Source organism: Theobroma cacao, chromosome 4, assembly GCF_053813885.1.
Source record: "Theobroma cacao isolate CCN51 chromosome 4, ASM5381388v1, whole genome shotgun sequence".
NCBI lineage: Eukaryota > Viridiplantae > Streptophyta > Magnoliopsida > Malvales > Malvaceae > Theobroma > Theobroma cacao.
In genome coordinates this window covers 35,891,078-35,915,563 of record NC_142642.1, presented here as the reverse complement: position 1 = coordinate 35,915,563, position 24,486 = coordinate 35,891,078, and the positions used below count along the sequence as shown (strand labels likewise).

Here is a 24,486-nt window from a genome sequence, read left to right as displayed (position 1 = left end):
CGAGATTTAATATCTTTCAACTATATGATGAAACATAATTAGAGTTTCTAGAAAGATCAAATATTGTCTGATTCTTTTCTGTACAAGATGTGATTGTAATTGACAGAATGTGATAACAGGCAAGTGTTGGGAGAAAACAGAAACATTTATCTTTGAAGCATCTATAAATTTGCCCAGGGAAACTCTGCATTCAAATTTGTTTACTTTTGGAAGAAGCTATGAGTATCATGTGTCAGACTTCCATAAAAAACATGATGATTTCATAAGGTAGAAGACGAGATATTAACAGTAAGAAATCCCAATTGTTACAGCTTCCTCAATGTATAGAAACTCTATTAAGCATTACCAAACAAGCTATGAGAAAGTGCCCCAGAATCGAGTGCGGAAGCCAGATTTTCGTTGCCAGTTAACTTTAGGAAGCTTGTCCTTTGAAAGCTTCCAAGCTTCTGCTTGGATGTAGGGACTCAATTATTAAGCGAAAACAGAATACATGTATGAGTTGGCAGTTACTTGACATAAGAGAGAACTGAAAATACAGCTTGCACCATAGTAAGTAGAAGGAACAAGACAGCAGCAAGAAAGGATAAAAATGCCCAAGGACTGTTAAAATAGTTGTGCTTCAAGTTTGCAAACCGTTTGTTCCAGCGTCCACTGCAATACATGTTGACATTGTTGAAAACTTCAGAGTAGAGGGAGAACGCGGGGATGGTAACAGAGTCACCAAGCCTATTAAACATGGTGGCAATCACTTCATCATCACCTAACCAGTTCTTAACAATTCCACGCTGACGAAGTATTTCCACATCTTTTCGAGAGTTGATAAGGCAGTCCATGAAGTTCATGTAGTCAGTGACATGATTTAAACTGCTCCCTGAAAAAAACTGCTCATAGGCAATAACATTCCGGAGAAACCATTCTGTATCGTCATCAATTTCCAAGGTTGGGATCTTCATAGTCCCATTTTCAAACTTTATATCAAAAATGCTTCTTCCTTCAACTTTTTTGAACCGGATGCCAGCTTCCTTGAGCTCTGTGGCACAATGCATGAAGCTGCACTCAATCGTTTTGGTCTTGACCTCCATTTCAAAAGCAGAAGGATGCCAACAATCATATATCAAGCCTAGCAGATGCTTGTTCTCTGTAATGGATCTTAAGCTTTTTCTGATACACCCTTTACCTGGTAATACAACAGTGAAGAACTTTATGATATCGTCTATGAATCTGTCTTCTCTAGGAACCGCAATTACACAGAACAACTCCCAAAGAACAAAAAGGGGAAGTTGATTTTCGATCAATAACATATCACGGCATAAGATACCATGGAAACCACTCATCTTAAAAATAGGGTCATCAATCGATGTGGTCCTAGCAGACTTGCGTATTAGCTGAATTATAAGGCAACCATCAAGGAGCATCATTTCCACAAAACCATCTGAGTCGAGACTTACAGGTTCTGCATAGCATTTTCTAGCTCTTTCTTCTAATTCTCTCATCACTACAACATATTTGGTGATATCATTCTCCCCTCTTTCTTGAAGAATCAATTGGAGAAACCGAATTTTACGTTCCTCCATTGGTTTTAAGTGATCTTTACCACGGTGGAAAGGACCAATTGCAACTACTTCAGGTTCATATGCCTTTTCATTTACCTTGCGAAGATAATTAGGAACTTTGAAAATGCAACAGTCTGATGATATTGGGGAAATAGCCTGCAACTTTTGACCTATGCGGACAGCAACTGGGTCAACTCTTTCTGCTTCCATCACTTTCTCCTATAAATTGCAGAAAACTGTGTCACAGAAAAGATGCCAAGAATTAATTCATGTCACAAAACTGTCAAAGATAAAGGATTAATTCAAGCCAAAAAAAAAAAAAAAGTGAAAGGCATATCACCCACAAGAGCAATTGAGACTAAGTTGAAAATTGTTAACTTGGCTCCCCTGTTCTTCTTCTTCTTCTAACACCCCAGATGCTCAATGCTGCAATAAGGAATCAAATTTGAATCCTCCATCGCAGGAGTCCCATTAAGATTAAATTCACAATAATCAATAAATTTAAAAGATAGCAACTCTTTTCTTAAATTTCTTTTCCAGTTAACTTCAAGATAAGATGTTAGTATTTGGTCAATTGCAGCTTAACAGACACTTTTTATTGTACAATTTCTGTCAATAAAACTACTGCTAGTACAATCTGCAAGCATTAGCTCATGGAGATAAAACAATAAAAAATGAAAATATAAATATACATAGTGATTCCAATAAGAAGAAGCAACCTGTAAATAGTCTCTTAAACTACATAATTACCTCCGAGTAGAAGATGGTACATAAGCTAAAAACATTATTAATTACTTATTTCCCTCTGCATATACCTAAATTCTCTATGGTAGCTTGGTTAGCTATTCTGGACCGACTAAGCACTCTTTCCAGACTTCAAACTTGGGGTGTTCCAGTTCAATCAACTACTTGCTTTCTCAGCAATGAAGAAGAAGAACGCAGGAATCATTTATTTTTCTCCTGTGAATACTCCAAATCTGTTTAACAACAGATTTTACAAGTTACTGATGTTGTCAGCCACTATTACTCGTTGTATAAACTGGGGCATATAACTCTTCTATAATTTGTTAGTTAGCCGTTGTTTTTAGGAGATCTCCCAGCTTGTTCTTTGAATATTGAAATTAAATCTTCAATTATCCAAATAAAAAAACATTATTAATTACTTCCCACACAAGAAAATAAACAAAACGCATTCAAATATAAACAATGCTCATCAAAATCGATATACGGAGAAGGAAAAGAAAACCCTTGGAATTTGAGAGCAGAGTAAAATAATAGGAGAATAAACCTGTACGAAGTCTTCCGTTTGATACAGTAGTAAATGTTTTACCGGTTTGCACAAAAGAAAAACATTTTCAATATTTGACAACATTAAAGTTTATACTTATAATTAAGATAAGCATAAATCCTCCACTGACATGCAGTTTTCATATTGACCAAAAATGGACATCTAAAAGAAATTCAACAAATGCATGAGAATTACCTGCTCCACGCCTGCATATGGTTTTACTTGGATCCCCTGGAAAGACTGAAAAAATTGGTGCAAAATAAAGCAACCACAATCCAGCTTTCGTTTCCTATGAATTTTTCCGGTGGGAAAGAGAATGTGATAGGGGACAGGTGATGAGTTAGCTGAAAATAGAAGTACTAGCAGGGTAGAGGAAAAAATGGTCAATGACTGGTTACTACATTATTGACTTGAAACAACGCTAACAAGCGCGTCGGATTATTCCTTTCAAACTATGGATGCTTGGATATTCCGTCCGAAATTTCAAGCGGTACTCGTGTCCCATTCACTGAATTTAATGTGGCACCAACTTCTTTTTTCGTGTAATAAATGTTCTAACATCTAGTCTTTCAATGATCTTTCCGCAACACATTTTTATTATTTTTTACCATACGTGCTTTGCCTATTTATGTGTTGGTGATCACATTTAGCCTTTCTCAGCGTCAATTATACCATAAATAGTAAGTCGTATTTAGAATAAAAATTTCTATTTTTTAAAAGGTATAACTTTACACTCAAATATTTAATTTATTAATTGATATATAATTATTTAAAAAATAAAATTCGAATTTCTCTTTTTCAAATTAAAAAAAAAATAATTTTACTCTTCCATTGCCGCTATGTCATACCAAATCTTTTACGTATTTGACAGAAAACTTTGCCTGGCATGAAGCAGAGGTAGAGGGAATAGGGCCAAGTAGTGTCCCTATCCCCAGAGTTTTAAAATTTTAAAATTTTTCTTTTGTTTTAATTTTATTCTTTTACCTCTACTGTTTTAAAAATTTTATAATTTCGTTTTTATAAATATTAATTTTTTTATTTTCGCTTTTCAACTATAAAATTCTAATTCTATTACTGACATCAAAGGACTAGCATGGATAAAAAACTGTACATTTACAAAATCTCAACTTGCTCAAAAAAGAATTGACAACAAATAAGATTCGATAAAATCCTACTCCTGCATCTAAAGAACAAATAAAAGAAAGGGACATTTTAAAAAATAGTCTTTAAAAATAAAATATTTTTAAAAATAATCCTCTTTATAATGTTAACTATTTTTAATTAAGTTTGACAAAATTACTTTTAATGAAGTTACACGTTATGATGTTACACGTCATGTATAAAAACTTGTGACAACCCATAATTAGCGTATTACACGTTATGTACAAAAACCTGTGACACACCATGTATAAAAACCTGTGATAAGCCATAGTTAGCGTGTTACACGTCATGTACAAAAACTTGTGACACGTCATATATAAGAACCTGTGACAAGTCATGGTTAGCGTGTTACACGTCATATACAAAAGTCTGTGACAAGCCATGGTTAACGTGTTACAAGCTATATAAAAAAATATGTGACAAACCATGGTTAACTTGTTACACATCATGTACAAAAATATGTGATAAATCATGTACAAAAACCTGTGACAAGCCATGGTTAGATTGTTACACATCATGTTGAAAAAAATACTGTTGTTACACGTCATGTATAAAAACATGTTACACGTCATGATTAAAAAAAGTTATTACATGTCATATTGAAAAAAAATATTGTTGTTACACGACTTATTCAAAAACATTTTATTACACTTTAATGCCTAAAATGTTGTTGTTACTTACGAACCAAAACTTCAAATCCTCTCAACTTTTTTTTTTTTTTTTTTGACAATTTGACACAAATTAAAGTGTTTTTAACATGTTTTCATAAATCAAAATACAAATGTTTTTTTATCTAAAACACCTATTTTGACTAAAAATAAAAAAAAATTCTTTGAAAACCTAAATTTATAAATTTCAAAATTTTGAGTTTATTGATATCTAGGTCCCGAATTGATTCAATTAAAAACTATTTCATACATTTGTAATTATTTCTACCATTTTAGTTTTATCTAAAATACCTAAAAATAGAATTTTTCAAACAGTCACCCACCCAAGCACGTTAAAATCATTGCTTGGTGTCTTAAAAGCATAAGAAAGAGAAATCTGAAAACGCGGGAGAGAGAAATCGAAAACATAGCAGACGAATGCCGAACAAAGAAATCGATAAAATTTGAGAGACTGGGCTGGTGAGAGAGAAATTCAAAGCACAAATTGGGAGAAATGAAAAAAATTTGTGATGAATGATTTAATTTATTTGATATAGTTTAAAGAGTATATTCATAAAGTTATGACTAAATATGACTAAAAATAATTAAATTTATTTTAATGATTACTTTTAAAATGTCTTTATTAAGAAAGATCATTTCTCACAATTTTCTTTAAATGAAAACAGCTCAAAAGTAGTATCCACTGTATCGATACTGACTAGAGAGTGGAGTAGAAATCTAATACTAATATAAATTTCGTTACTCTTTAATATATTCATTTTGATCCAGAGTATTTATATTTTTATTTTGATATAAAAATCAACAAAAATATTTTGATTTTAACATTTTTATATTAAAATTTGAAAAAATTATAAAATTGAGTTTAATATAACATTTAACTATATATATAAACCTTACTATTTTTTAAAGAGATTATGCATTAACCAATAAGTCAAATATTTGAATACATATATAAGGTCTAGCTTTATTATTTACAATTTGCTATAATACAAGAAAAATAAATTACGGCCTGAATTTACAATTAAAGAGAAAAGGTGCAAAAGTAAGTTACAATAAGTTGGAACAGAGATTTGGTTTACAAGTATTGCAAAATAACCAAGGTCAACATGAACAACAACAGAAGCAGCCCAATCAAAATTAATGGAGCAACATAGTACTAGGCCCAATTATATATTCCGGAGCTACCTAGGAGATTCAGAAAAACATAGTATAATTAAATAGAGTATAAGCAACTTTTTTTGGTTTTACCTTTATATGACCTTATTAATAACATACCTAGTCGTCATTTTTCTAAGTTCCATTTAGTTACTACTATATTTATCATTTTTCTCAAAAATAAAAATAAAACGCATTTGGATGCAAAAATTTATATCCAAATTCCTCTTCCAATTTGGTAATAAAGCAAACCAAATTTATCTATGCCAAAAGGCTTTGAGGGACTTGTTTCCAGGGCAGAGGTTCCATTATTAAGTAAATAGAGATTACATGCACGAATTGGCATTTATTTAATATATGGTCAAAAAACCCCTCTAGTCTTTGTATTTTTCAATTTCGTTTAATTTAATCCATATACTCAAAATCAAAGTAATTTAATCTATTGATTTTGAGAATAACATCAATTTAATCATTTACCCTAACGGTATCAATTTTGCCGTTAAAGGATGGTGTCAGTGATGACATTAGTATTGACATGTTACATTTTGACAACGTAGCGTTTGAGGTGATGGCATGGCATGCCACATGGCACGTCGATGATGACGTGGCAATGCCATGTGACAGTGCTGACTTGGCACTAACATGCTGACATGTTAGTACCACGTGACAAAAAAAAAATTCTGTCACCTCATAAAGACTAAATTGAATAAAAATATATAACATAGAGACTAAATTGAATAAAATTAAGATGTTGAAAGACTAAATTAAAAAAATATTTAAAAAATATAAATCTTTAAGTAGATTATTGATATGCTTATTAATAAGTTAAATATTTAAATGTAAAAGGTTTATGATATTAAAAAATATATATAAATAGTTCCTTACTTGATTATTTAATTTTAGAATATGTAAATTAATTTATATTTTTTACAAAAATTAAGTTTGAATACTTCTTCTATAAAAAAGAATTTTGAAAAAAATTTTATACTTGAAGTCAAATTTAGATAAATAACTTATAATACGTTAACATAAAATAATATAAAATGACTAAATATATTGATTTATATGCATTAATAAAAATAATTTGCCAAGAATTTCTAGTAAATAAGCCTTAAAAATATATCAATAAAGAGACAGGGATAATTATTAAGCTTTATATGCATCAATAATCTCTACGTTACTCAAACAGAAAAATCGAATTGAATTAATTGAATGTTTTTAAATAGTTTAAGAGTTTTTTTTTTCAAGTATTATGCCAACAAAATTCATTCCGAATCAAAGAAGGAGAACATTGCTAAAAAACTTTTTCTTTTCATACCTAAAATTGCATGAGACTTACTTCTTGTGATCTGTGTGGATGTAGTTTGGTGTGCTCTGTATCTGTTTGGAGATGAGAAAGAGAAATGTTTGTAGTGGAACATAACTGAAGGGAACTACAAAGGGAACTGATCTACGCGTCTTCTTTGGTAAGCCTTCCTATGAGAAAGAGTTGGTGGTAAGAATACCATTGGCTTAGAAGATTGAAGTCTCCTCCAACTTTCCCTAATAGTCTTATCCCCTTCTTTATTTGCAATTTATTATAATACAACAAAAATAAATTACAGCCTGAATTTACAATTAAGAAAAAAAGTGAAAAAGTAAGTTACCATAAACGGGAAAAGGGAATTGGTTTTTAGACATTGCAAAACAAACAAGGTCAACAACGAAAACCAAGAGAGGCAGCCCAACCAAAATTAATAGAGCAACATAGGCCCAATTACATATCGGAGCTACGTAGGAGATTCAGAAGAACTGAGTATAATTAAATACAGTACAAGCAACTTTCTTTGGTTTTACTTTTATACGAACATATTAATAACATACCTAGAAGTCATTTTCCTAAGTTACATTTAGTCACTACTATATTTATCATTTTTCCCAAAGGAAAAATGAAAATGATTTGGATACAAAAATTTACATTCAAATTCCTCCTCTCCAACTTGTTCTATGCCAGAAAGCTTTGAGGGACTAGTTTCCAGGGCAGGGGTTCCATTACTAAGAAAACATAGTTTCCTTCCAACCCAACGCCTGATCTTGTTTTTTCTGAACTCTCTCTTTCTCTTTCTCTTTCACTTATTGCTCAGACAGGGCGATGATTACTAAGGAAAACAAAAAGCAAAAAAGTTTATTTTTGTAACTAATACATGTAGTACATCCAGCATATATATATGGTGTAAAATTATTTAAATAAAATAGATAATTTGTTAAGTAAGTGGATAATCAATTGTTTATTAAATTAATGATATCCTCACTTAACCAATTCATTAAAGTAAAATCCACATATATATCTTCGCAAAATGAAGTATATTTAGTTAAGTATTTTTAGTGCTCGCAGCAGTTTCTGCATAAGAGGGTGAAAAACATACTTCATTTTTCAGGATGCAAATAAATCTGTTAACATAAATGAAAGTACAGATGAAACAAGTGACTATTCACAGCTACCTGAGAAGAACTTTTCAAGGGCTCAGTAGGATTGAAGGTAAAATCAAAAGGGGCAAGGGAGGATTCAAGGGTAAGAAGGATTTGGCATTTATTTACTATAGAAAGAGAGAACTGAAAAAATAGTTTGCACCAGTGTAAGAAGGAGCAGCACAACAGCAGCAAGGAAGGAGATAAGTGCCCATGGACTGTTCAAATAATTATGCTTCAAGTTTGCAATCCATTTGTTCCAACGTCGATCGCAATACTTATTGACTTTGTTGAATAGCTCAGAGTAATAGAAGTTGTCAGGGGAGAAAAAGACAGACACACCAAGCCTGTTAAGCATTCTAGCAACCTCTTCATCATCACCTAACATGTTCTCAATAATTCCACTTTGACGGAGGATTTCCACATCTTTTGTAGAATTGACAAGGCAGTGGAAAAGTAGTACATAATCAGTGACGTGATTTAGGCCTCTGTGTGAAGAAAACTGCTCAAAAGCGATGAGATTTCGAAGGGTGCCTTCCAAGCTGTCGTAAATTCTTAAGGTTGGGATTTTCATTGTCCCATTTTCGAACTTCAAGTCAAACAAGCTATTTCCCCGTTTCATTTGGAACTTTATTCCAGCTTCTTTCAACTCTGTAACACAATGTATGAAATTCCAGGGAACATTTTTGTTCAAATTTTGATAAGCCTTCAATTCTAAAGGTGAAGGATGCCAGCATTCATGTACGAGGTCTACTAGATGCTTGATTACTCTAATAGAATTTAGACTATTTTGTGGCCATCCTTCACCAGGTAATATATGGCAAAAGAAAGAGAAAACAATTGCCATGAATGTTCTTTGATCCGGGTACTCAATCATAGCATATAACTCCCAAAGAACAAAGAGGGGAAGTTGATTCTCAACTAATAACGTATCACGACGTATGGTTCCTCGCAAACTGACCAGTTTGAAAATAGGGTCACTTTCATCTCTCAATCTTATCTCCGAAAACTTACGGATTAGCTGAACAATGAAGCAACCATCAAGGAGCAACATTTTGACAAAATCATCTGATTCAAGAGCAAAAGGATCCGAATAGCATTTGCGAGCTTTTTCTTCCAAACTTCTGATTATCATGACATATCTTGAGACATCGTTCTCCCTTCTTTCTTGAAGAAGCAATTGAAAATAACGGATCTTATGCTCTTCCATTGCCTTTAAGTGAGGTTTAGCGTGGTGGTATGGACCAATTGCAATTAACTCCGGCTCATAGGCTTGTTCATTTGCCTTGCGAAGATAATTTGGTACTCTAGCAATGCAACAATCCGGTGATAACGGGGATAAACTCTGTAGCATTTCACCTATGCTAATAGAAACAGGGTCTTCCCTCTCTGTTGCCATCACTTTCTTCTATAACTTGCAAAAAATAAATTGACAATAATTTGCCAAGAATTTCTAGTAAATAAGCCTTAAAAATATGTCAAGCAAGAGACAGGGTAATTATTAAGCTTTCTACGCATCAATAATCTCTACGTTACTCAAGCAGAAAAATCGAATTGAATTAGTTGAATGTTTTTAAATAGTTTAACAGTTTTTTTTTTCAAGTATTATGCCAACAAAATTCATACCGAACCAAAGAAGGAGAACATTACTAAAAAACTTTTTCTTTTCATATCTAAAATTGCATGAGACTTACTTGTTGCGATCTGTGTGGTTGTAGTTTGGTGTGCTCTGTTTCCGTTCGGAGATGAGAAAGAGAAGTGTTTGTAGTGGAATATAACTGAAGGGAACTACAAAGGGAAATGATCTACGCGTTTTCTTTGGTAAGCCTTCCTATGAGAAAGAGTAGGTGGAAAGAATACCATTGACTTAGAAGATTGAAGTCTCCTCCAACTTTACGTAATTGTCTTATCCCCTTCCCTTCAACCCAGCGCCTGATCTTGCTTTCTCTGCAACTCTCTCTTTCTCCCTCATCTATGGACGAGACAGGGAGATGATTATGATTTATGGAAAAAAAACAACAAGAAAATGCTTTATTTTTGTAAATAATATATTTGTGGTAAGGTTCAACTTATGCTATCGACAGAGGCCAGGCATGCCAAAGCTCATGTTGATTGTAATGGTCAACTACCAGCTGTTTATATATAAAAAAATATTAGTATAGGTCTGTGTCTTGTGCTAAGGTGTAATTTTCATTGTACCTTTATGGTCAATTTTTGTTATATATTTTTCTCATTTCCATTTTTATTGTTTTCTTTTTCTTCTCTCTCCAAATGCCTCATTCTTTCCACATACGTCTTCTATCTCTTATTTTTTTTCCCTCCTCATTATTTAGGTGTCAAAAAAATTTAAATAATATAAGAAAAATATTAAAAATGCCTTTAGTACTAAAAAAAAAAAAAGAAATCAAAGATGCCACTGTGTCGACCTATCATATGTTGTCTTTTTATTTCATATAGTTATAAATATAAAAGTTAAGATATTATCATTGTAAAAAGGAAATTTGATTTTGATTTTTTGATTAAGATATATATATTTTACAATTGAATCAAATATTTAAATGTCAATTATTAGTTATCGATATATAATTTCTTTTTCAACCTTTTTTCCTTTATTTGTTGTGTTTTTCTACTAACTTTATTATTCAATTTCGTTTTTGCATGCTAATTTACGAATATAAGTGTTTGTTTTATAGATGCTTTAATTTTTTTTGAAAAGCTATGGATGCTTTAGTTGCGGTGTTAAATTGTTTTGCAAGTAAATTATAAAATTTTATATTTATATATATATATATCGAATGTACAAGAGTTCTTGCCCAAAATTTTATTAGTGATTTTAAGTCTTTTAGATCAATTTTTTTTCATTATTATGATAATAAAGAAGACAAACATAGTCTATTGATATAATATTAAAATATTAAGCATAATCAATGTAAATATTGTAAAGGGATTTTGAATTTAATAAATTGAATTTGTTCCTGTTGGGGTTTATAAATTAAGTACACAAAGCTGAAAAAATTAGAGAAAAAAATCACTTTCAGAAATGATGCCCACTAAGCCATAAAAGGTTGAGTGGCTGTTGATCCCAAAAACCCAAACCAATTAGAACAAAATTACATAGAAATAAGGAAAAAAAATCAAAGTAAATATTGTAAAGGGGTTTTGAATTTAATAAATTGAATTTGTTCCTGTTGGGGTTTATAAATTGAATACACAAAGCTAAAAAGATTAGAGAAAAAAATCTATTTCAGAAATGATGCCCACTAAGCCATAAAAGGTTGAGTGGCTGTTGATCCCAAAAACCCAACCAAATACAACAAAATTACATAGAAATATGGAAAAAAAATGGTGAAAGCTAAAAATAAATGGCCAAGATTCCTTCAAACCATTATTTTCATTATATGCAATTCATATTTAATCAATTATAATTATAATTTTTACAATTTAATTTTTAAAAAATAAATAACAATAATAATGATCAAATGGAATCTATAAAAAAATAATTTGATTTTGAAATTTTTTATATTAAAATTTGAGAAAATTATAAAATTGAGTTTAGTATAACATTTGACGAAATGTTTTCTATTTTGAAATTGGAAAAAGGGGATTCGAACTTATTCTTTAAGTAGGAGATTATACATCAACCAATAAACTAAATGCTCAAATATAATATTTGATGAAATATATGACATCTAGCTTTATTATTTGCAATTTACAATAATACAAGAAAAATAAATTGGTCAAAATACCTTAGCAGTTCCTGTACTCATGCATTTTTTTCACTTTAGTCTCTCAACTCAAAATCGCAACAATTTAATCCCTCTAAGAGCTTATGTCATTGCTGATTTAGTCTCTCTAAAAGCTGATGTCATTGTTGACGTGGCATGTGAGGCAGATTGAAAATATTGATGTGGCAATGCCATATCACTGTGACATGCTAATGTGGCAATGCCACGTGGGCATCATGTGTCACACTTTCCTTCAGTTGACATGCTGATGTGGCATTTTGAAGTTAAGATCTTATGTAAACACAACAAGTTCCTTACCACTTGCGTTAAACCTTTACCTTTGTTAATATATAGCTTTTGTTTCTTTTCATCTTTTCATCTTTTCTTTCCTCTCTTTATATTCTTTTTTTTTTCTTCTCTCATATTCTCTCTAAAGGATTGCTCGCTAATCAATGGACATCGCCTCGATCGTCAATCATCAATCATTGGATGTTGGTCATTGGTTGACAATCATCGGACATTCCATTCCATGACCATGACCAATGACCGTTGACCGACAACCGACGACAATGTCCAATGATTGGTGCCCGACCCTTAAGGGAGAAAAAGAGAAAAACATAAAAGAGAAAAAGAGAAAAAGAGGAAAGAAAAAAAGATAAGAAACAAAAGCAATATATAATCAAAGGTAAGGGCTTAGAGTAGGTGTGAAGGAGCTTATTGTGCACATAATATTTTTAGAGAAAACAAGGAAAGTCTTGTGAATTTACAATAAGGAAGAAAAGGTGAAAAACAACTTAAAGAGAAGCTATAGAAGAGAGATAAACAGTGCAAATCGCTAAAGTCAATAGAAGCAGCCCAATTAACATTAAGGAAGTAACCCAACTAGAGCCAACTATATATTCCGGAGCCCGAGATTCTGAAACCCTTCAGAGAAATTGAAGAAGATACTATAGTTAAACAGAGAACTTTTAATTCATCTCTCTTTCACAGTGGCTGAAGTAAATTAAAATCATAGTATGAGCAACCTTCCTTGGTTTTACCTTTATATAGACTAAATTAAAAATCATTTTCCTAAGTTAATTTACATTGAAATCAATGTCTCAGAGTTCCAATCCTTTAGGTAAGCCAGACAACTTTAGGGGACTTGTTTCCAGGGCAGAAGTTCCATTACTAAGAAAATAAAGACACATGCAGCAATTTATTTAATATATAAAAGAAAGAATTGAAAATATAGTTTGTTGTAGTGTAAGAAAGGGCAACATAACAGTAGCAAGAAAGGAGATGACTGTACATGGACTGTTAAAGTAATTATTCTTCAAGTTTGCAATCCAATGTCGATTGTAATACTTGTTCACTTTGTTGAATAGTGAAGAGTAAAAGAAGGTGTCAGAGGAGAAATGGACAAAAGACACCAAGCCTGTTAAGCATTTTAGTAACCTTTTCATCATCACCTAACATATATATTCTCAATGATTCCACATTGATGAAGGATTTCCACATCTTTCGAAGAACTGACAAGGCAATGAAAAAGCAGCACATAATCAGTGACATGATTTAGGCCTTTGTCTGAAGAAAACTGCTTAAAAGTGATGGGATTTCGAAAGGTGCATTCCAAACTGTCCTAAGTTCTCTAGGTTGAGAATTCATAGTCCCATTTTTAAACTTTAAGTGAAATAAGCTATTTCCTCGTTTCATTTGGAATTTAATTCCAGAAACTTTCAGACACAACGTATGAAATTTAAGAACATTTTTGTCCAAGTTTTGATAAGCCTTCAATTCTAAAAGTGGAGGATGCCAACATTCATGCACGACGTCTAGATGCTTGATTTCTCTAATGGAATTTAGACTACTTTGTGGCCATCCTTTACCAAGTAAGATATCATACTGAGCATTTTTATTTAGATCTATTTTCTGCATTATTATCGTAATAAAGAAGATGAACATAATTTATTGATATAATTTTAAAATATTGGACATAATAAAAGAAAATATTGTAAAGGGATTTTGAATCTGTTTGGTAATTAAAAAAAAAAAAACTTGTTAGGAGCAAATTTTTTGAGTGTAAAATATTTTACAAAAAAATTTAATATTTTTCATTATTTGGATAAACTGTCGAAAATATTTTCTATCATTTGTATTATCTCACAAAAAATATTTTCTGCCATTTAATGGAGTTATTTTAATGTTAGGATGATAAATAGGAGTTAATTATAAGGTAATGTTGTTATTTGATTTTTACTAATTTGATATTAAAATAAAAAATGGATATGAAAATAGATAAAATCAATGATAATATTTCTCAAAACATTTAATTACATATCTATAACCATATATAAAAGAAAGCTAGTGCTTTATTTTTATGCCACGTAGATTAATAGTTTTGTGCCATGTGGAGCTCTAGTTGATTGACACGTAGGTTGTTTGAGTTTAGAGGCTTCCAAGCATGGGTTTGGACATTTTGGATTTTGGCTCTAAAGGTGTGCAAGTGAGATCTCCACACATGTGTTTTTCATTTTTGAATTCTTCTATTTCTCAATATTATCTCCCTTTATCAATTCTTTTATCTCATTAAGTTTATGATTTTCTCTATTAATTTTGTTAACTTATCTTCAATTATGAGATTTTAAAAAATGGATTAGATTCTTACCTTTTGCCTCAGTCCTACTTTTTCTAACTTGTGAAATCATATTTGATGGGTTATAGGCTTTGAGGTATGGGTTATCCATTGTTGTTGGCCTATAAAATTGAAATAGTAGAAGCTGCATGGATGCATGGCCTGTTAACTTGGTAATAAATCTTGCTAACTGCTTCACACCTATTTTGCATCCATGTGGCTGTACACCATTTTTGCTCCACTATTGCTAGTAATACTTTCATCATCTGTTCTATATAGAACCCAGTGCTTTTCTTCAGTAAAATCTTCCTTGAAATGAAAAATAGTTTACAGCAATTAAGTTGTTTGATTCTAGTTAATGGGTTTGGATTCGGTTACGGGTGTTAAGAGATACCAGTTAAATATGCTCGTATCTGAGTTTTTTATCTAATGATTAGTGCAATATAATCATTCATGCAATCCTTTAACTCTTATACAATGCTAGTTTACAATGAAAGTAAGCTCTAATTTTTAAAAAAATTTCTATCTCATCACTTTTTTACTATAACACTATAAAAGTATCAATATTTATAAATTATGTAAGACATCTAAAACTTATGTTTATGTGTATTCACTATAAAAATATTAATATTTATCAATTGTGTAAAACATTCAAAACTTATATTTATGTGTATTCACTATAAAATATCAATATTTATCAATTGTGTTAACATCCAAAACATATAATTATATATATACCAATCATTAAAATATTTTTTATTATAATTATTAGTAAAATTTATTTAATTTATAAATAAAAAATTTAATTGCATTAAATGGTTTCTTTAAAAACAATTTTTCAAATGTAATGGTATTGAATAATTTAAATATTAATATTTTAAATTAAATATTAATATATTTTTAATTTTTTAATATTTTAGGTTAAATATTAATATTCATTAAATATATATTCCTAGATTTAGAAGAGTTTTTTTCTCTGGAAAATGTTTTACATTCTTTAGAGGCTTTTTAGTGGTCAATGGTTGTTTTTCTCATTAACTCGCAAAATGTTTTACATTTGAAATAAATTTTTTGATTTCCAAACAAATATGAATCTCGAAAATATTTTTTTAAAAATATTTTACGTCAAAACAAACAGACTTTTAATAAACTGAATTTGTTTTGGTTAGGGTTTATAAATTGAATACACAAAGATGAAAAGAATAAAGAAAAAAATCAATTTCAGAAATGATTACTAAGCCTTAAAAGGTTAAGTGGCCGTTGATCCTAAACACCCAAACCAAATGCAACAAAAGTACATAGAAATATGGTGAAAGAAATGGTGAAAGCTAAGAAATAAATGGCCAAGATTTCACCAAATCTTTATTTTTATTATATGCAAATAATTATAAGTTTTACAATTTACTATAAAAAGAATAAATAGCAATAATAATGATCAAATGGAATCTATAATTGTTTTTTTTCAAAAAAAAATTTGCAGTTAAATGGAATCCAATTTTTTTGCTTCAATATTCCCCCTCCCACCATTGTACATTAATTTAAGAAAAAAAGACAATGAAAATTAAAAATTGTCATCAAAAGATTTGAGTGGCGTCACCAAAAAATTTAAATTTTAATTTAATTTAAAGTTATAATAATATTTTTACATTTAATACGATAATTAATGTAATAATTTTTAAAAATTTTAAAAATATTTGCAGTACTTAGCAAAACCGTTTCATTTAATTGATTTGTGCAAAAGAAGGTCTCCTTTTTGTAATGAAAAGCTGCTCTAATTGAATACATTGCTTTAAAGACCTCTGACAAATATTGCGCGGAGAAAAGAAAGAGAACTTCATGAGTTAGTTGTTTGCAGTTAGGCCCCCGCGTTATTTTAAGCAAATGTCCGCCCGTTTGAACTCATTGTCTCCGGCCCTTGTGCAACGGTCTCTCTCCTTCTCTCAAAGCAAAAACCCAAAATCAATCTCCATTTTTCCTCTTTTGGCTTCTTCTCATTTCCCCAAATTAATGCACCGTCTTTCAATGCTCAAATCCATGTCTAGATCACGATGTTTCATCAAACAAAGAGGTACCCTTTTCCACCTTTTGTTCTTTTTTCTAGTCTGCAATTTTGTTTAGTTATCCATCTTTTTACATATTACTCTATGGAGGAAATCAAACATATTACTACATTCAATCTTGGTTGTTTCGGGTACCCTTTTCTTGTGCAATGTTTGATTTCTGTCATTTCGGATGTAGTCACCTATAATTTGATGAATTTAACCCTCGTGTTTTTTCCATTGATTCTGTTGTGTTTCTTCCACAGTTATATGTGTCCCAGCTTCATTTCTTAGTGTAGTTATGACGTATTGAATGTCGAAACCAAGGAGGAATTTGCTTTATGTAAAGAGATGAATTTGTGAGGACATTTTCCCTTCTGACTCATTATTGAAGACCTTTTGTTTGCCTATATTGTCTTGGAGTTTGAATGAACATTTTGCTAGCTTTGGACTTGGAAAAGTTTGGGAGATTATGCACTTTACTTTCTGAAGAAATTTGTGTAGCATCTACTACTTTTTCTGTTCTTGATGCAAATCAAAGCTGGTTTTTAGAAAATAAGCATTTGATATGATGTAGAGTCGCAGGCTTGTGTAGTATCTGGAATCCAGTACTTTCAATTCTTGGTGTGAATTTATAAGTGGTCGAGTCAATGGGAGATATTGTGGGTTAAGTTTGTAAATAGGAAAAGGAAACGTGGTTTACCCGTTTAAGTTTGAGAAACAATTGCACAACTACCATTGGATCTTGGGAAACTAAGTAAATATAGACTCCATATGTCAGAAAATGTTCATGGTAGCCATAAAAAGTAGGTTTGGTTGACGTCATGGCAAGCAATACTCCTGTTACTTCAAGCCCAAGGTCATATCACGATAAAGCAATTATCGTGTCAAATGACAGAGCTGCTACAGATAGGAATGTAAATAATATTTGTGCACAGACCGGTGAGGAATTTTCTACAGAGTTTTTAAGGCATCCTGGTGCTCTAAGAAGAATAGCACTGACAACAGATGTAGATCATCTCCAACCTAGTCTAACAGCTTTTAATTACAATCAGAACTGTCAGCAGGTTTGCAAAGATCTTAAATGCATTCCTGGATTTAGGAGGAAGGACTCTGAATATAATTCAGATGTTCCAGATTTTGTTTCAGGAACAGTATGCCCAACGGAAGTAGATAAGAACGCTTATCCTGATCTCTTTAGCGGTTATGACTGGCAATATGGTGCTAATGGACAAAAATTGGGTCAGTTTTCTGATGTAAGTTACTTTGATCAAGTTACTCCAGGGCCAACCTTACCTCAGTTATATGTAGTGGAGTCCCCTCAATCACACCAACCTAATAGCCCAGGAGTTACAGAAGGTGCTTTCGCCAGTAAAATGAAATTTCTTTGCAGCTTTGGGGGCAGAATATTACCAAGGCCAAGTGATGGGAAGCTTAGATATGTTGGTGGAGAGACACGGATAATATCCATTAGGAAAAACCTCACTTGGGAGGAACTTGCAAGAAAGACGGCTGCAATTTGCAACCAACCTCATACTATCAAGTACCAGCTCCCTGATGAGGATCTTGATTCTCTAATATCTGTTTGTTCTGATGAGGATCTTCATCATATGATAGAGGAATATCAGGAACTGGAAAGAAATGGGCGTTCTCAGAGACTGCGCTTATTTCTCGTGTCTTTAGGTGAAGCTGAGAGTCCAAGTTCCTTTGAAGGAAGGACTCCACGGCAGAATGACACTGATTATCAGTATGTTTTTGCTGTTAATGGAATGCTGGATGTAAGTCAGAACTCTAATGGGCAGAGTTTAGCAAGCCAAACAGCCCAGTTGGGAAATGCTTCAGATTATAGTCCAAGTTTTTATGGAGACTCTACTACATCTGCTCATGCTTTCGAGAATAAGGATTATAGTACAAGTTCCCCTAATGTTGTGGGGATGTTCTCACATCCAGCTGCTCAACTTTTATCCAATCTTCAGATACCAAGTAGATCATTTAACCATTCCCCTCCTCTTTCTCCGGGTCAAGTTCAGCAAGGAGATCTTAAGAATTCCCATTTGCAGTTTTTTGTGGATACATCATGTTTTGATCATAGCACTGAAGGCATTAATCGTTTTATTGTGGAAACACATCCATGTAGTAAATCCTATTATATGGATGCCACTAGCTATCATAATAATCGTCCTCATGTTCCTCTTCCATTGATGAACCACCATCATCATAACCAACATCTTTTAGAAAATATTCTGAGTAACAAATCCCATGAAAAGCATTTTCACAATCGAAGCCCCAGTGGAGATTTTATTTCTTATCCACTGCATAGTCAAAATACTGTGAGCCCTGACAGACCTATGCTTAAGGAGAGGACACTTTCTGACTCACAGTTACAGGGACAGGATGAGAGGTACAGTTCCTTCTTGAAAGAAGTTACGCAACAGGCTCCCTATAATAGTGGAAGAGAAAAATCACCCTCACTAGCAATGTCAACTAGCTCTCAAGAGTGGCTTATGCAACGGCAAGAGAGAGATGATGGAAAGTGCCAAGTGGCCAAACATGAGATTCAGGCCACTTTCAGGAGAGCAGACAGCAACGAAAATTTGGAGCTTAGTCAAGAGAAGTCAAAGTGGATTGGCTGGTGTAATGAGTCTTCCAATGAAGAAAGGAAGATTGAAAGAAATGCTGAAGTTACATCACACAATGGCTCCATCACAGATAAGAGTTTGCCTAACTTGAACAACTTGCCTAGTGCTTCTCCTCCTGCAAAAGACTTAGTTGGCTCTGGAGACTCATTGTTTTCTTCACCAGTCATCATTGTCCCAAATTCTGCAGATACCAGGGAGCATCTTCATGGTTACAAATTAAACATAGGCACACCTGAATCTCATATCAGACACCAAAGTGCCACGAGGGATGAGCAACATACTATGATTGATGTGGTGAGCAGTCAATCTATTGCACTTGGATCTCCTAATCTACAACCTGCTACATCTCACAAATTGGCTGACCAAGAACCCACAATATCAGGCTCTGTAAGTGTAGCTCCACTCACTGGGAAATTATTCCACTATGATATTGAACTTTCATAAGACTGATCCTCCTGTTTCTGAATGTGTCTCTCAGAATTTGACTTCAGACAATGCTTCAAGTACACAGGCATTTTTCCATGGTGAAGGAGCTGCCAATCCTGACCACAAGTCAGTAGAGGTTAGCAGCAGCAGATACTTTTACCAAAGGTCAAAATTAGAAGATGTTACCAGTGTCCAATCACAGCCCTCTGATAATCCTTATGATGGCATGGTGATTGAATCAGCTGTTATTATCGAGGATGTTACCAGTGATGCACCACTTGACATCCCCTCATCTTCGGCTGTTGTGCCACATATTCAAGATATGACCAGTGATGAAATTCAATCTACTAGAGAAACAAAGGAAGAAATAGAATCTGATTATGAGGTAGCATTTTCCCTCATCTGGATGGTTTCAAATACACGATGATGAATTTTGCATTAGATTTCAGCTACCACCTCATTATTCTTATAGGATATGAAGAGTGGTGGAAAAAATGCAGATGAATCTATGACTGATGCAAAAATGGTTGAAATTGAATCTGGAATCCATGGTTTACAGGTCTGTGCTACTTTCTTAATGGTTCATGCATAACTTAGTTCCTTTGCCTTTTTTCTTAATGCAAAACATTCATGCATGCAATGGGATCGAATCCCCAACTTCGCTCTTCACCCTGTTTGGCCAAAGGAGAATGTTCACTAATTTTGGGGTTTAATGTGTTCTGTTAGTTTCCATATTTGTGTGTGTGCGCCACTATTTACATGTTCTATTTCCCTTTTTCGGCATATGCAATCTTGTGTCTGAATCTCATCTTGCAAAAGAATCTGAGGAGAGCAGCTTGTTTAATAACTATCCTTTCAATAAAATTATAAATAAACTGATTACTGACAACATTGTTGAGGCTATCAGCGTTTAAGAAATGAAATTCACTTGAAACTTCCACAACAGCTAACCTTTTGCATTGAAAGGAACTTTTTTCTTCTACACTTTACTTATCCTTTCTTTTTGTTTTTCTTTTCCTTTACTCCGTATGCTCCTTTTTTGTTCTTTGCAAAATTATGCATGTCCTGTATCCACCATTTTCGGAATTATTGCATTCCTTTTCAAGAAATGGTTAAGTCATAAGCAATGAAAGAACAAGCAAAAACATAGTTGACAACCTCGTGGGATCATTCTCTAACACAGTGGAAGCTTCTTAGCATGTGAGCACTAGTGCTGCTTCACAAAAATGAAGGTTTCACTAGGAAAGTAACCATAGGCCTGGTCTAGGCAGTCAGTACTTTCCTTCAAGGAGATCAGCATGCTAGTATTTGGATCCCATTCATCGACATTGACCCCTCCAGCTAAAGGGATCCGTCCCCTCCATAAACCAAAAGTGTCTTTGACCAGTTCATTCACTCACGTGGGATAGGAAGGGATCCATATTGGGTCCAAGCTGTGCAAGATCCCACCTAGTGCTAGCAGCTTCTTTCTTTTTATCATTCAACCATCATGATTATCCTTGTTACATGATTATACAAGTTTAATTTCGTTAAAGTTTATACCAGTACAGGTACACACATACTTGACACAGAACAAAATCTTGCATGCCCCTCTTAAGCACAAAGCCCCATTGTTGCCATTCAAAGTTTCTGCACGTATTAGATTTCCTAAATTTTTTTAGATTGACAAAAGGACTGGCAGTTGGAATAAGAATATTTCAGACATGTCAAAAATTACTAGTTAAATTGTCAATCTCAAATTATCTGCCCTTTGCTCACTCTTTTTTATTTTCTGTTTCATATTTAGTACTTCTGCCTTTGTTTAACAGACTGCTCTAAATACTGATATACAGATCATAAAGGATGCTGATATTGAAGAACTTCATGAGTTAGGATCAGGTACATTTGGAACCGTTTTTTATGGAAAATGGAGGGGAACAGATGTTGCTATTAAGAGAATCAAAGAAAGTTGTTTTTTGGGCAGGTCGTCAGAGCAAGAGCGGTTGGTGGGTCTTTTATTAATTAGTACCATATCTGAATTCTTTTTCAATTGTTTATAATCTTATAATTATAGCTCTTGTAAAGTTTAATTGTATTTCTAATATTTAGAACCGTCCACAGTCTAAAGAAAGGGGACTAAAATGGATCGGAACATATTTTAATTACTTGAGGGCGAGGTTTCTATAGTTTTGAACATTTCTAATTGGAAATTTGTACAGACTAATGAATTTTGGAGAGAAGCACGAATTCTATCAAAACTTCATCATCCAAATGTAGTGGCTTTTTATGGGGTTGTCACTGATGGACCTGGAGGAACTATGGCAACTGTTACTGAATACATGGTGAATGGATCATTAAGGAATGCCCTTCTAAAGAAAGATAGGTGAGTTAGTCCATAGTCCATACATTTTCATTTCCTTTTCTTCCTTTGACATAAATAGATTTATGAACTTTAAAAATTTTCCTGCAGGGCACTTGATCGTCGTAGAAAGCTTGTAGTTGCACTGGATGCAGCTTTTGGCATGGAATATTTGCATTTTAAAAATATTGTCCATTTTGATTTGAAGTGCGACAATTTGCTTGTCAACTTGAGGGATCCTCAACGACCCATATGCAAGGTTATTAGTAGTAGGAATCATATTCTGTTGAACATATTTTTTAAATAGTTGATCTAGCATACATGTTAGCTTGTGGATACATGTGTTGTTTTGTAATTACTAATTATTATATCTGAAACTGTCAGATAAAAATCACATATAACTAGTCTACCATTTGAGCAAAGTAGAGCTCACCTGGAAAATATACCTGCTTTGCAGGTTGGAGATTTTGGGTTGTCAAGAATCAAGCGCAATACTCTTGTATCTGGTGGGGTGCGTGGAACTCTGCCATGGATGGCACCGGAGTTATTGAACGGCAGTAGTAGCCGGGTTTCAGAAAAGGTTAGGATTATATATAGGATAGTGTCCTTACTTTAAATTGTGCACTAAACATATACGACAGGGGAATGACTTCGTCGAAGAAGGAAATAAGACCATTATCTGCTTGTTTCTTTCCCTTTGCAGGTTGATGTTTTCTCATTTGGTATTGCATTATGGGAGATTCTAACTGGGGACGAGCCATATGCTAGCATGCATTGTGGTGCAATAATTGGTATGCTTTTGAAAACTAGTCCTCAATATGTCATTATCTTATTCACTGACTCACATTCAATTCTGTTAGAGAAGAGAAACTTTCATGTCTGAACGTGTTTATTGGCTATTGTCCAACCTTGTTTTACTCGTTCCTTTGTATTCTTCTAGCATTGACAAATGATTTTGTCTGAACTCTGCTTGAAGGTGGAATTGTAAATAATACCCTCAGGCCTCCTATACCAGAACGTTGTGATCCTGAATGGAGAAAGTTAATGGAAGAATGTTGGTCCTTTGACCCTGCAGCCAGGCCATCATTTACAGAGATAACAAACAGGCTGCGTGTAATGTCAGCGGCATTGCAGCCAAAACGGCGTACCGCAATTAGATGAAACCAAAAATCCCCCCCTGTAAATCACATATACATATATATATATCTCGAAAAAGTGTAGATTCATGGTTTAAGTAACTCCCATACAGCCCCAGTGATGCAGAGATTTAACCTCTCTAAATTGGATGTACATATAAAAACTGACAAATTCACTCTTGACTTTTTGATGTCAACCTATTTTGTGAATTTTTTTTATAACTTAGAGACTGCATTCAGAAACTAAACTCTGACAAGCATATTGTATAATTCTTCTTGTTTCCAATTCTAGCCAACCAAAATCTAAACTGGAATAGGATGGACCTTTAGTTATATAAACGACTGTTTCCACGGGCTTATTTTCAGATATACGACAGAAATATGGTTTGAATAAAGTTCTATCCTTGTAGTTTTGCATCTAAGTTTGATTATTTTAAGGTTCGAACAAAAGGAAAAGAAGAATTCATGGTTTGTCAGAAACTACTTTCTTATAAAATGGCTTTCTTTTACCTTTCTTCCTTTGGTGTTCCATTAGGTTTTCATATCTTTAGCACATCGATCACAATTATTGATAAATTGCAAGATTAACGAAATTTTGATCAAATTTTAGTATATTTGAATTATTTCCCCCAAATGGATCTTCCCTTTTGGTACAAAAAGTAACATATGTATGATCTTTTAAAAGAAGAGATCATTAATTACAATTACAGATGAGTGAAAAAAAAAATTGGTTTCAATTATGAGTTTTGATATTATATTATGATGGTCTTTTTTATATGATTACTTTTGTTATAACTCTTTTAATTTAAAATCAAATTGTTATAAGATTATTAGTCGTTAATTATCAATATTTTAATAACTTGAAATTTTGTAAGGGAATTTAAATTTTCTAAATTTTTTTTCATATCACTCATTTTATCTCTTTCGCACTTTCTTTCTTTTTCTTCTTTCATTAATTACTAAATGATATAATATCTAAAAAAGCTTTTTAAGACTATTCAGGAAAATTTAAGTAAGTCATTATATTTTGATAACAATTGATAAATCTCTTATATTTTTATTGTATTCAATCAAACTCTTATATTTTTATTGCCTTCAATCAAATCTTTATTTTTTTATTTTGAATTAAATAAGTTTTTTTTTTACTTTTATTTTGAATCAAATAAATCTTTATGGTTAATTATTGATTTAGTCAAAATGTCATTTGTCATTTTATACAGTATGACGTTGACATGTCATACTAACATATTATAATGAATAATGATGTGATATGCTGATATATCATAATTAATGATG

The 24,486-nt window shown here is 32.5% G+C and overlaps 3 protein-coding genes across 4 annotated transcripts; 1 reads left to right on the top strand and 2 right to left on the bottom strand.

Moving 5' to 3' along the window:
* Positions 1-243: 243 nt before the first annotated feature.
* LOC18602789 (UPF0481 protein At3g47200-like) lies at positions 244-7,354 on the bottom strand. The gene is made up of 4 exons (XM_088805676.1): positions 7,165-7,354; positions 3,037-3,130; positions 1,898-1,979; positions 244-1,789 (listed from the first exon to the last, which is right to left on the bottom strand). Exon 4 carries the CDS (start codon positions 1,761-1,763, stop codon positions 507-509), a length of 1,257 nt encoding a protein of 418 aa, XP_088661802.1. The 5' UTR covers positions 1,764-1,789; positions 1,898-1,979; positions 3,037-3,130; positions 7,165-7,354; the 3' UTR covers positions 244-506.
* Positions 7,355-8,202: 848 nt separating this feature from the next.
* LOC18602788 (UPF0481 protein At3g47200-like) lies at positions 8,203-10,359 on the bottom strand. Of its 2 annotated transcripts, none has more exons than XM_007034394.3 (2): positions 9,968-10,359; positions 8,203-9,687 (listed from the first exon to the last, which is right to left on the bottom strand). In XM_007034394.3, the coding sequence occupies exon 2, from the start codon at positions 9,670-9,672 to the stop codon at positions 8,395-8,397; it is 1,278 nt and encodes a 425-aa protein (XP_007034456.3). In that variant the 5' UTR covers positions 9,673-9,687; positions 9,968-10,359; the 3' UTR covers positions 8,203-8,394. The 2 variants fall into 2 exon arrangements, with proteins under 2 accessions (XP_007034456.3, XP_017974424.2); XM_018118935.2 differs by having other exon boundaries at positions 8,203-9,681.
* Positions 10,360-16,435: 6,076 nt separating this feature from the next.
* Positions 16,436-23,527, top strand: LOC18602787 (PB1 domain-containing protein tyrosine kinase). The gene is made up of 10 exons (XM_018118808.2): positions 16,436-16,680; positions 16,918-19,677; positions 19,769-20,101; positions 20,189-20,275; positions 21,549-21,701; positions 21,915-22,078; positions 22,166-22,313; positions 22,512-22,634; positions 22,758-22,845; positions 23,031-23,527. Exons 2-10 carry the CDS (start codon positions 17,476-17,478, stop codon positions 23,213-23,215), a joined length of 3,483 nt encoding a protein of 1,160 aa, XP_017974297.2. The 5' UTR covers positions 16,436-16,680; positions 16,918-17,475; the 3' UTR covers positions 23,216-23,527.
* Positions 23,528-24,486: the final 959 nt, after the last annotated feature.